The 12500-nt window shown below is 41.4% G+C and overlaps 1 protein-coding gene across 4 annotated transcripts in view; it reads right to left on the bottom strand.

The window, feature by feature from the left end:
- Positions 1 to 55: 55 nt before the first annotated feature.
- Positions 56 to 12500, bottom strand: part of LOC113812805 (uncharacterized) — a 30400-nt gene continuing 17955 nt past the window's right edge. For all 4 annotated transcript variants that reach the window (XM_070128044.1, XM_070128048.1, XM_070128045.1 and 1 more), the window contains 29 exons: positions 11971 to 12084; positions 11256 to 11366; positions 10960 to 11085; positions 10742 to 10852; positions 9984 to 10118; positions 9711 to 9821; positions 9478 to 9594; positions 9015 to 9128; positions 8705 to 8818; positions 8066 to 8179; positions 7704 to 7814; positions 7347 to 7463; positions 6927 to 7049; positions 6673 to 6783; positions 6160 to 6303; positions 5720 to 5854; positions 5263 to 5352; positions 4836 to 4916; positions 4541 to 4730; positions 4179 to 4296; positions 3713 to 3871; positions 3461 to 3538; positions 2977 to 3115; positions 2263 to 2335; positions 2001 to 2102; positions 1582 to 1660; positions 1182 to 1407; positions 988 to 1083; positions 56 to 481 (listed from right to left, as the gene is read on the bottom strand). In XM_070128044.1, coding sequence (XP_069984145.1) covers positions 363 to 481; positions 988 to 1083; positions 1182 to 1407; positions 1582 to 1660; positions 2001 to 2102; positions 2263 to 2335; positions 2977 to 3115; positions 3461 to 3538; positions 3713 to 3871; positions 4179 to 4296; positions 4541 to 4730; positions 4836 to 4916; positions 5263 to 5352; positions 5720 to 5854; positions 6160 to 6303; positions 6673 to 6783; positions 6927 to 7049; positions 7347 to 7463; positions 7704 to 7814; positions 8066 to 8179; positions 8705 to 8818; positions 9015 to 9128; positions 9478 to 9594; positions 9711 to 9821; positions 9984 to 10118; positions 10742 to 10852; positions 10960 to 11085; positions 11256 to 11366; positions 11971 to 12084 — 3458 coding nt within the window. In that variant the 3' untranslated portion in view covers positions 56 to 362. The remainder of the gene's footprint in view (positions 482 to 987; positions 1084 to 1181; positions 1408 to 1581; positions 1661 to 2000; positions 2103 to 2262; positions 2336 to 2976; positions 3116 to 3460; positions 3539 to 3712; positions 3872 to 4178; positions 4297 to 4540; positions 4731 to 4835; positions 4917 to 5262; positions 5353 to 5719; positions 5855 to 6159; positions 6304 to 6672; positions 6784 to 6926; positions 7050 to 7346; positions 7464 to 7703; positions 7815 to 8065; positions 8180 to 8704; positions 8819 to 9014; positions 9129 to 9477; positions 9595 to 9710; positions 9822 to 9983; positions 10119 to 10741; positions 10853 to 10959; positions 11086 to 11255; positions 11367 to 11970; positions 12085 to 12500) is intronic.

Raw genomic sequence — 12500 nt, 5'->3', positions numbered from 1 at the left:
ACAGAATTTAGATTATTTTTTCTATAAAGGTAAACAATAAAACACCAAATTTCGTGCATCTAACTTTTATTATATTGATGGATCACATTTCACACATATTATGGCACATTGCAATCGAATTACATGTTTCCATTATATTACGACACACTGCACTTGCCATATTGCAGTCACAGCACACCATATGGCAACCCTAACTCTACTACTCGTATCCAGTGACATTAACTAAAAGAGTGCCATCGTCATTAACCTTTTCAGGAACCGGCTAATGTGATTTACCTCCAAATGAAGGAAAAAAAAGGCCCATATTCTTTCATTGCGGCCAATGTGCCTCGAATCCCGATGACACAAAGTTCACCAATCCCTTATGGTTTCTGGTTCATGAAGAGAGTGTGAAAAGCCTCGTGTAGATCCTGGTTCTCCTGAGGATGACGCCCGCGAGCCGCCTTTGCCTCCGAGATGGCTCTGACTTCTTCAGTGTGTGCTGAAACGACAGCGCATTTGATTATATTCAGAAGGAAGCATAGACTGAACTGGTGTACTAGATTGATTTCTGAAGGTGCAGTGAGCCAGTCTCAAGGAGTGGGTATTAAAATGGACCAAGGGATAAGCATTGTGTTTCAGGTCGTGTAAACTGGTCGATAAAAGGGACCTAGAAAAAGTGATACATGATTTCGTAATTGGTGATAATCACAGATAATCTTGTGTACTGATTCAAAACAAAATAGAAAACCTGATGTATGAATTTCAATGCATGAGATATGTTGAAGTCTATATATAATCAAGCGACAATTATCTAAGACCCCCCAGACTTATATCAAAGTAAACCAAAAGATTATTTAACTTACACCTAATTCTCGTACTCATTAATTTTTGACTCTGTTATAACACTGAAACTTAAATATTCCGAATTGATATAAAAGATTCTGCAATTACACAAATACCACAGCAAAAAAAAAAAAAAAAAAAAAATTGTCTGGAATTACTAACTTGCAAAGGCCATCTTTAAATGCTGGAGCTCTTCTCTTAAAACTTGCAACTCGGTCTGCGACGCACATTTGGCAGAACACTTTCCGACACTTCCCTCTGAAACATATTGTTCAAATGTTATTTTCATCCCCTGTACTTACAGCTATCCCTTTCACATGTTACAATGGAAACTGAGGGCTGTTTTTTATACATACCTAACACCCACGCAAAGTTCACGTTCTTCTCCCCTTGTGTTTGCACTTTGACTAACTCTCCTTCGTCTTGGTTCCATTCCTTCTTATCTTTCCGTCCTCTCTTCTTTTGTGAAAAGGTCAAGATACACAAATCCACAAGGAGCTCCAACACTTCCAGGATACTCAACATGGACACGCCCACGAAAAGGCCGAGAGATCCGCCCAGATTACATAGCAAGGTATCCCACTGTGCAGGGATTCAAAGATTCAAATTCTTTTATAGAATTTGACATTGGAGTTATCGCTTATTTCAATCAAAGTACATTCTTCATTATAGACATCTAAAGACGAAAAGGAAAATAATTGTATTATTTTTAATTGTAGACATTAAAACAGTATGTAATCGCACTGCTTTACGTACAGTGTAGGTCGGACTCTCGTCGATCAACTCGTAGGAAATGGAGTCAAGATAGACATGAAGAACAACCGTGTCCATTTTGCTGGTGAGAAAAATCCATTCCATTTGTTATAAAACTGAGCCTAATGCTATTGGACCTAATACAAATTAATTAAATATGCATACCATCACTGTGTTACGAATATGTATGTGTGCATAATAACCTCGTAAAAATATGTTTGTGTACATAATACCCGTGTTAAGAATAAGTATATGATATATGATAAATATCTTACAAAAGATACACATGCCCACAGCACGTGTATAAATTAATTTCAGTAACAGCTGTTACTCTCAATTATCGTAAACATAACACGAAGGTAATCGATAATTTTTATTCACAGATATTTCAAGTATTTAAAAATTATTTGCATGATACTCACTCGGAGCAAAAGCTGGCAACGTTTTTCCTGAGCTTGTGGAGCAGTTCATAGTGCAGCATGTTCGCCCGCGTTGAGGTGACCTGTGACCTATACTGTGTTTCTCTGGGAAAGGGGGACAGAGTGGGTACAAAACAATGGGCTATAAATCATAACGTTGTTCCGATAGGTCACTGGAATGGACTTAAGTGCTAAATATAGAGATAATATCACCATAATGATAAGATATTTCATTTGATGTATTACGAAAACGGAGTATCTATACCGGCATGGTAATGGGCAGTCACACTCCAAGACGCCATCGAGGTCGTCTGCTGCGATCTTCTTCATGCACACCTCTGCAAGAAATACTCTAATTAAGATAAATAGATAACTGATATAATAGCGTTTCACATTTATCAAATGTAAAACTGAATAATATACCCAAAGACAGATATTCCAATGACAATGTTCAGACGGAGAAATCAAACCAAAATAATTGCTTTAGTTGAAAAAAGGAAAACCAGCGTAATAATCACATGCAATATGAAACTAAAAAAGACGAGGCAGTATTGCAATATGAGTTTTAATAGCAAAATGAAGGTAAGCAATTTTAAAGTAGGAGCTATGGTTAAGGAGGAATAAAGAGGCCTTGGGGGTAAGCAGCTTGGAATATGATGTTGACGAAAAGAATGTGAAAGTTGGAGGATGAAAGGTGGAGTAAAACGCAAAGATAAGATAAATGAGTAAGATTATCTGACAGATGATTATCGCTTTAAGAAGAAGCCGATGCGAACATCCTCTCTTTTCATCTTTGTTTTATACCTCGTACAGATGATACAGATGACAAGTACGTACTTTGCGATGGCTATAGAAGATCCACACAATAACAAACAAGTGATACGACAGTGCATAGATAGGAGGCCACAGAAGCGACGAATATGTAAACATCCTCTAGAAGGGCTCTGATATGCAGTTACCGAAGGGCGAATAGACTCACTCTGAGTGGTATTAAAGAGAGAACAGCGGATGTCAACTCCCCCCAGGTCGTTTTTGGTGTCGTTGTGTTCCTGGGCGAAGAGCGCGTAGCATCTGCATCGCCTTCGGTATTCTCGCTCCAGACACAGCTGTTTGCACATCTGTGGTGATACATGCAAGTGCAATATCCCATGAAATAAACATTTCATGTTGATTCATGTTTTAATTCTACTATTACTTTGGTCAGAATTTATTAGAACAAAGATTCCCGATTGATACAATATTTATATTTTTATACACAATGCGGGACTAATGCTTAAGCTTTAGCAGAATACAATAAGAATTTCTAGATGACTTTCGGACTTTTATTTGAACATTACAGCAATGATCAATCAAATATTTCAACATTACGGAAATGATTACCCAAACTTTTCAAAACGGATTTGGATTCACGTAAACTGATATTAATAATATTCAAATTGATCTGGACACCATTAAGGACTAACCATAGTAGAGTACTGAAGGGTGTTGGAAGGATCAGGCTGACATCTGCCGTGAGGGGGACCGAGGCGAGTGAACACAGTCTAAAAAATATACAAAAAATCGTTATAATCACAACAATACAACACGAAATATAGTAAAAAAAATACAAAAGAGAGAGACAAATCACAATTTTACCTTCCACTCTGAAGAAAAAGGACTGGGAGAGAAGAAGAAGAAAAAAAAAGAAAACAAAAGAATGATAAAAGATAACAGACCCTCCCGACGGCCACCGACGAGGACCCAGGGCCGACGTTGAAGCCCTCCTCCTCGGGCACGGGCGTGAGGTAAGGGCTGTGGACGATCACCCGCAGCCCATCCTCGGGCGACAGAAGAGCGAGACCGGCTTGTACGTTGAACACCGCGCGCAGGCCGTTCTGAAGGGCGTGGCGGTTCGGCGGAAAAAGGTTTAGGTTTAGGTTCTTGCTTGTTAGTTTTCTCTTATTGTTATTCACCTTCTCTGCATTCCTCTGTCGGTCTGCCTCTCTCTTTCTCTCACTCTCCCTCTCTCTCTTTCTCATTCTCTCTCTCTCTCTTTCTCCCACTCTTCCCCCTCTCTCTCTCTCTCTCTCTCTCTCTCTCTCTCTCTCTCTCTCTCTCTCTCTCTCTCTCTCTCTCTCTCTCATCCTCTTTTTTCTGATTTGCTCCGTTCCCTTCTTTCTCTCCTACTTCTACTATATCTACCTTGGGTCCGGAAACGGAAGTGGTCCTCGGGGTGGTGCTGGGTGAGTCCGCGCTCTCGAGGCCGGAGTTGAAGGTATAGCATGTGCCATAGCTGTTGCTGGTCAACGTCGAGAAGTCCCTGGTAATTGATATATAGATATACATACATACACACACACATATATATGTGTGTGTGTGTGTGTGTGTGTGTGTGTGTGTGTGTGTGTGTGTGTGTGTGTGTGTGTGTGTGTGTGTGTGTGTGTGTGTGTGTGTGTGTGTGTGTGTCAATCTATCTGTCAACCTAGATGATAATGTATTCAGTAGGCAAACAATATATACAATAGGAAACCCGTTACTCATCCCTCCTGACTGGCGTCCCCCACCTGTAGTCACAGAGGGTGTTGTCGAAGCTGCAGGAGTACACGAAGTCGGCGGCGGGCACGGCGTAGGCCTCCTGGTCGTGGCGCGAGGGCGCATACAGCTCGGCGATGTCGGTGAAATCCCCGCGCTGCTTTCGAAGTATTATGCTCAGCGTCTCCAGGTCCAGTAGGCCTAGAAGCCAGTCGTTCACCCCTGCGAGAAGAGTACCGAATGCCATAATAGGGGAACGTGTGGAATAAATAGGCGGTTAAGTAATAATACGATTATATCTGAACTGTTGATAGGTTTGTGACGTACATCTCACTGGCTGGCAGACTTTGGAGGTCCCGCCGCACACGGAACACATCGTGCCTTGCATTGGGAACGTCTCTTGGTAATCTGTCCACGTGCGAGGTCACAACATCAGGGCAGAGAAGAGATAAAAGTTGGGTTGGTTAGCACGATTCTAGATATTCTGAAAATGGTTTTGGGATGCAGGTACGATGTATAACAATGCAGGCATATTTGTTAGTTATTTACACGTACAAAGAAATACACGCGCGCAAACACACACACACACACAGACACACACACAGACACACACACACACACACACACACACACACACACACACACACACACACACACACACACACACACACACACACACACGCCGCGCGCAGAGGTAAAAAGGCCTTGAAATGAAACATTAAAAGTATATACACAACAAAACTTTCAAACATACCCAATGCAGAATCATCATAACAGCCATAATGGTCACAGAAAACTCCCAGCTGACAGATGACACTCCACGTGACGATCTCATTGTAGCTGTCTGTGGAAAGGTGCATCAGTCACTGTAGGGAATTATTCAATATGCTTTATATTTCATTGATCCATTGATTGTTGAAGCTAACTTTGTTTCCTTTGTTTATTTAGTTTTTATAGGAAAACTATCAGTCCTTTTCACTAAGATGTTAAAAAAAATGTATATATATATATATATATATATATATATATATATATGATTTATTATGAATATGACTACTTCTGTACCAGCGCACATAAACACAATATCTTGTTTTTTATGCTTTCTACCTGACTGCTTTCCTTTCCTTCCTTTACTACATAAACTTTATGAATACTGTCTCTCCCATAATTCTATCACCACCGTATATTTATTTTGTCATTCGATACATTACCTCCTTCACACGTGGATGAGGAGAGATGGGAAGGGGGCTCAGTCGGGGTCCTGTCCTGGAGACTCAGCAGGTCGGCATAGTACTGACTGCACATAATCCTTATCCAGTGCACTTCCTTGGCTAATGGGTGGTCACCTGGTTGGTAATTTGCTTATTGGTTAATGGAGAAAGGCTATCAAATGTAATTATTGGATAATGGGTGGTCACCTGGTTGGTAATTTACTTATTGGTTAATGTAGAAAGGCTATCAAATGTAATTACTATCTTTATTATTGTTACTTTTACTTCCATTTTCGTTATGATCATTATTGCTATTGAAGATAACACCACTAGTTTCACAGTGTCAATACCATTTCCTATTCTAATTTATCATATCTATAAGGTTGCATTTATCAACATTTTTTCGGAGATTGGTACGAACAAAGGACAAATCTACGGACGGATATTATCACAGTTCACTTCGTCCTCTCCGCCTGGGCAGTGGAGGCGACCATCACAGAGGAACCTGTAATTCACGCAGCCGCCGCCCTCGCACCGCAGGTAGCCCGGTTGGCATTGCGTGTCCGCTGCAACCGCCTGAGAAGCTGAGAAAGATTGTGAAAATTGTGCGTTCAAAGAGGGAGAGGTATTCAGAATTTCAGGTGTTTTTCGTTGTATGACATGTGCACATGTAAGGTGTAATAGAGAGAGAGAGATAGAGAGAGAGAGAGAGAGAGAGAGAGAGAGAGAGAGAGAGAGAGAGAGAGAGAGAGAGAGAGAGAGAGAGAGAGAGAGAGAGAGAGAGAGAGAAAGAGAAAGAGAGAGAGAGATGGGGGAGGCAGACAGGCAGACAGAGACACCGAGATAGATAAGAGAAAAAGAGAGAGAAATTAAAGAGAAATTAAAGAATGAAGAGAGAGAGAGAGAGAGAGAAAGACAGAGACATAACTAAAGCGAAACACCCACAAACTCACAGCAGTTAGGCTGGAACCGAGACGAACAAAGCGCTTCTTCGAAGCAAGGGATTTGCTTGGACACACACCGCTTCTCCTCAGCACACAATTGCCCTCCGTCTACACACGCGTCTGGAGTAACAAAATGTTGGCTTTATACTCTCAGTTTTCTAATGAAGAAACTCAACTTGGTAATAAGACATCCAAAATTTTGCAACTACTTGTTCAGGACTTCCCATATAACATTATAATGCACAGAGGAGCTGAAATCTTACCACAGTCTTCCTCGTCCTCTCCCAACAGGCAGTCATTCAGTCCGTCGCACTTGTACCTTTCTCGGATGCAGTTGCTGTCGTTGCACTGGAAGTAACCCGCGGGACACACCACCAAGTACTGGGCTGTCGGGTTGTAAGCTAGTTTTAAGAAGCGTCCTGTTTTACTGTAGAATGTCTTTCATTAATCTCACTTTTGCAGTTCTGGAACACCGTCTGTTTTAGTTAATGTCTGCCTATCAGGGACAATTGAGTAAAGTAGGTTTTCGGTATGTTATACTCTGAGATCGGATTGTTGATTTCTAAGAAAAGGGTTATTTATCTTTGAATGGATTGGACATCGCTACGTTTTACTTTGAAAATATGAGAAAAAGGGAGTGAATGACATGCACCATGACCACCCGCCTCACAATATATACTCACAGCACATCATCTCATCAACACCGGACGCGCAGTCTATTCTTCCGTCGCAAATATTCTTTTCTGGCAAACAAGTGAGCACCATCTCGACTTCGCACAATACTCCACGTCGACATCCGCCTTTGGAGAAAATGGGAGTTGTTATCTTATCTTCCTTAGACAGGTGAACACTAACAAATCCATAATTTGTGCGAGGGTATAGCGATTACCGTGAATTCACAGTTCTAAGAAACCTTCAATTTTAATTCTTTAGCTCCGGGAAATGAGAATTCGTTTGCGTTATCAAGTCATTTTTATGTCTCCCCCGAAAAAGGTCGAAAACAAACGAAAGGATCCCTAAGTGAGGTTGGCCATGCTTACTGCACTCCCTCTCGTCCTCGCCGCCGTCGCACTCTGGTTCGCCGTCGCACCGCATGTAGGCAGGGAGGCAGAGGCCCTCAGGGCAGAGGAACGCGTCTCCCACACACGCGTCTGTCGCGATGAGAACTTGTGAGACGTCTTAACAGGAGTAGGATGAGAGTTCGTCTTAAAGATTCCATGCGCTACGTACTCCTGATGCTGATTTGGGTAAAGATACTAAAATGACACACGTTAGAACTGATTCATACTCGGTTAAATCATATCAATATCGAGAATCGTGAAAGGCTTTGCGATGGAATATAAAGAATGAAAAGTAAAGCTAGTGCAACTGTGAACTCGGCCCCTTCCTCCCTAAGGCTCACCGCAGTTCAACTCGTCCTCATTATACAGGCAATCTCTCACGCCGTCGCAGCGGAATGCCCCGTGGATGCACAAGCCACTGTTGCACGTGAAGTAACCGGGCGGACAATCCCTTGCTGAAATAAGTGATTGCAAACTTATCAATGGGTACTTAGAGATGCTGAGTCTTTCTAAAACTAAATAATCACTCTTTTCTAATAATATCAACATTAGATAATTTTGAAATGGATAACAAACTAAATCAAATACTCGACTTTAAACTATAAAACTGAATCAAATACTTCCTTTCTATGTAAATATTACCATTATATACTCGACTTTAAACTGCATTACAAAAATAGTAAGCAAAATAGACGAATTCTGATTTTTAAGCTTGTTAAGTAAAACACATATTCACAAAGAACTATCTGCGTTATGTTTATCAATAAGCTTAAATGAATGGGCACTAACAACGGTAAGGAAATTGAACTATATCAGATACACCACTTGAGAATACAGATTACCTATATTATAAGAAAAGAGCAACAAAACCACAGACGGAAAATAAATTGGATACAGAATACAGAAATTATAAAGTTAGTGCTGAAAATTATTCTGGTTCAGATTATACGTTATCAAATGAAGATAATACTGCCACTCACCGCAGTCGGACTCGTCACTGCCATTCGAACAGTGCAAAACCTCGTCACACACGTAATGCTCATGGATACAAATGTTATCCTCTTTACAGTGGAAACGCCGAGGGGCACAGGATACTATAATGAAAAAAAGTACTGAGTATGTGCCATTAAATAAGAAAATGTACTGTGAAGGAATCAGAATTAATTTTCTTTGAACAGGTTTGTAAATGAATTTGGAAATAAAGCTAGTTATCATCCTGGACCACACATTTAATATTTTCATCCCACGTAATCTTAACGGTATAATAAACCAAATGGAAGCCATACTAACCACAATCCTTCTCGTCCTCTCCAGCAATACAGTCCTCTACTGCATCGCACGTAAAATTTCTGCTAACACACAGGCCATTGTTGCACTGGAACTCCTCGCTGCTGCAGCCTTCATCTGGCGCGAGGGTTTGTGTCAGATGAATTAATGATTTTATGGTATCTGAGGGTGGCGTGCATATTGACTGTTTTGAAGTGAGCTAGCGCGCTGCTGGGTTTTGATAACTCCGTCAACTTTAAAGCTGTTTCTTACTTTACCCAGCCCTCCTATCTTAACTTCAGAGAATTTGTCCTCTATTTGTGTCAGGCTTTCTGTCCTAGTTATAAAATGACAAATGCTATCTGTTACGTCTAAATGAACAGATCATCATTAAATGATATAGCAGATCTTTTAGCGTTCTGGGCATTGCTTTTCTAAATAGTCATGAAATCTTTCTACTATCAAAGAATCACAATGAACGACCTACCACAGTCCGCCTCGTCTGATCCATCTTCGCACTGTGTGTAGCCATCGCACACGAGGTCTAAGCCGATACAGCTGCCATCTCCCACACAGTGGTGGCCTATCCCTTGACATCCTGCTGCTGTGGAAGCGATCGTATTCTAGTTGTATAGACTGACAATCCTACCCAAGTGATACAGAGAGATGGAGATTAGCCAACAGATTTTACGTCATCGATTAACACCCTGTAACACTCACTGCAGTTCGTTTCGTCCCGTCCATCGGCGCAGTCCTCCTGTCCATCACACCACTGAGACTTCTGCAGGCACCTCCCGTCACCGCAAGAGGAAGCTGCTGCACTGCACTCATCTAAGGAAGGAGTTTGTGCAACATTTCACCGACACTGCAGCCTTTATGCTGCCACTGCGCTATGCTTGATAGACAGAGGGCGGTTTATCTATGCAATTACAATTAAAACAATTTTAAAGAGGGATTAGAAAGCGAACCCTCAGACGCAAACTGTATACGCACAGCAGCCTTGTTCTTCCCAGTCCCAGCAGTCGTCGACGCCGTCACACACGAACCGCGGGTGAAGGCAGTAGTCGAGCCAGAAGGCGGAGGAGCAGGGATAGTGCAGGTCGTCCGGACACTCGCTGCTCCACGACGCTAGACCCAGGGCCGGAAATGCCAGATTATTTTCTTCACGGACATTAATATTTTTCTAATACCCGCAGATACACAGCTCTTGCATGTCCCATACGTATGTCAGGTAAGTGATACTTTATACATTTATACGTATATCTATATCTATCTATCTATCTACACACACACACACACACACACACACACACACACACACACACACACACACACACACACACACACACACATATATATATATATATATATATATATATATATATATATATATATATGATATATATATATGTATATATATATACACATATACATATACATATACTGTATATATATATGTATATATATACATATACACACACACACACACACACACACACACACACATATATATATATATATATATATATATATATATATATATATATATATATATATATATATATATTTATATTCATATATATATACATACATGTATATGTGTGTGTATGTGTCTGTCTGTGTGTGTATACATATATAAGTATACAATATATATATATATATATATATATATATATATATATATATATATATATATGCTTCTTTTCTTTTTTTCTTTCCCCTTCTTTCTCTCTTCAAGCAGCTTGACTCACAGCACTGCGCTTCGTCGGCGCCGTCGACGCAGTGCTCCTCGCCGTCGCAGACCAGGTGCAGCGGGAGGCAGGTGTCGTCGCCGCACCGGAACAGCCCCTCGCCACACTCCTCTGAACCAAGGGGCAGCAGCACATCGTTAGGAGAGATGAAATCTTATCTGGGACAGGAATTCCGATAAATTGTCACCATAAAGTCTCTGAAATCCGGCCGAACTTACTGCAGTCAACCTCGTCACTGCCGTCGTCGCATTGCTCCCGGCCGTCGCAGCGGTGGACGACGGGGAGGCAGCGGCCGCTCGAGGCGCACTGGAAGTCGCCTTCGCCGCAGGAGGGCGCGGTGCTTCCTGCAGAAGGGACACGAACTGTGAGGCTATAGAGAGAGAGAGAGAGAGAGAGAGAGAGAGAGAGAGAGAGAGAGAGAGAGAGAGAGAGAGAGAGAGAGAGAGAGAGAGAGAGAGAGAGAGAGAGAGAGACAGAAATAAAGAGACAGACAAACCGACAGACAAAGACTCACCGCACCAGACCTCATCCTCTCCGTCCGCGCAGTCGTCTTTGCCGTCGCACCTCAAGTACGCCCTGATGCAGCGGCCGTCGCTGCACCGCCACGCGCCCGCCCGGCACTCCTCTGCGCAACGAAAGGGATCAGTCCTTATGCTGACTGCAATGAAGCTAAAGTGACGAATGTAGGATGAAATAACCATAATGATTACATCAGGGATCTAAATAATGGCGGTCACACTGATATGAATGAACAGAAATACTTATCCATTTTCTGGTGCTTTTGCAAGAGCTACACTTTACACCAAAGCAATATAGTTTCAGATATTTCTGTTGATAGTGGGTTTACTGCCATTAATACTTATTCAAATATATCACTGATGTCAATGACTTTGACATGGATGATTATACGTGGCGGAACACCTGTTGATAAAATGACAACAAAATCAAATATACTCCAAAGAAATGGCTTTAAATAGATATAATTTGCGGAAAGTGTTTTTCTCTGTCTTGAGTGGTTATAAAATGGGGTATCTATATGGCAATCAAATTAACATAAACATTTGTAAATAATGAAACTATTATTAATAAAGTGCAAAACCTACTGTGAACAAAAAATCATGGAATAGACTTTTGTACAAGACATTTTTACCTGCCATACGTAATGATACAAAAAATGTCAGTAATGCCAATCACACTGATATGATTAACAGCACGACTATCAGGCTCACCGCACTCCATCTCATCGTCTTCGAAGAGGCAGTCCCCGGAGCCGTCGCACAGGAGATCTTGATGGACACACACACCATCCTTCCCGAAGCACTTGTAAAAATCCGCATCGCACGCTGTCGGCCGAGGAAATGGCAATCATAAAGATAACGATAACGAGCGTAGAAAGAGCACATAGAACCTGGAGAATGCTAACTCATTGATTTTTGCGAGTGAATTCATATATTTATAATCATCTTGTTTCGATAGCTCTAAGGGTTAACAAAATGTCCAAAAAGAGCAATGGCACTGTACGGTAACTATGGCCAGCTAACAATTGTAGGTAAACGCTCTGTAGCCCTGTTTCCCTTCCCATGATACTAAAAGAATAAGCCATTAAAAGCTGCAGTGTTGGTGGTTATGCATGTCTGCTAAACAACTGTAGCAGTATTTAGTATCAAGATTAGTAGGCCTATATGACGACACTACATCCTTGCCAATACTCTCAAAAACAGTCAGACGAATTCCAGCCTCGTCACCACTTAAAAGAACT

The sequence above is a fragment of the Penaeus vannamei genome, chromosome 12 (assembly GCF_042767895.1).
Source record: "Penaeus vannamei isolate JL-2024 chromosome 12, ASM4276789v1, whole genome shotgun sequence".
NCBI classification, from domain to species: Eukaryota; Metazoa; Arthropoda; class Malacostraca; order Decapoda; family Penaeidae; genus Penaeus; species Penaeus vannamei.
This window is presented reverse-complemented; position numbering and strand designations above follow the sequence as displayed.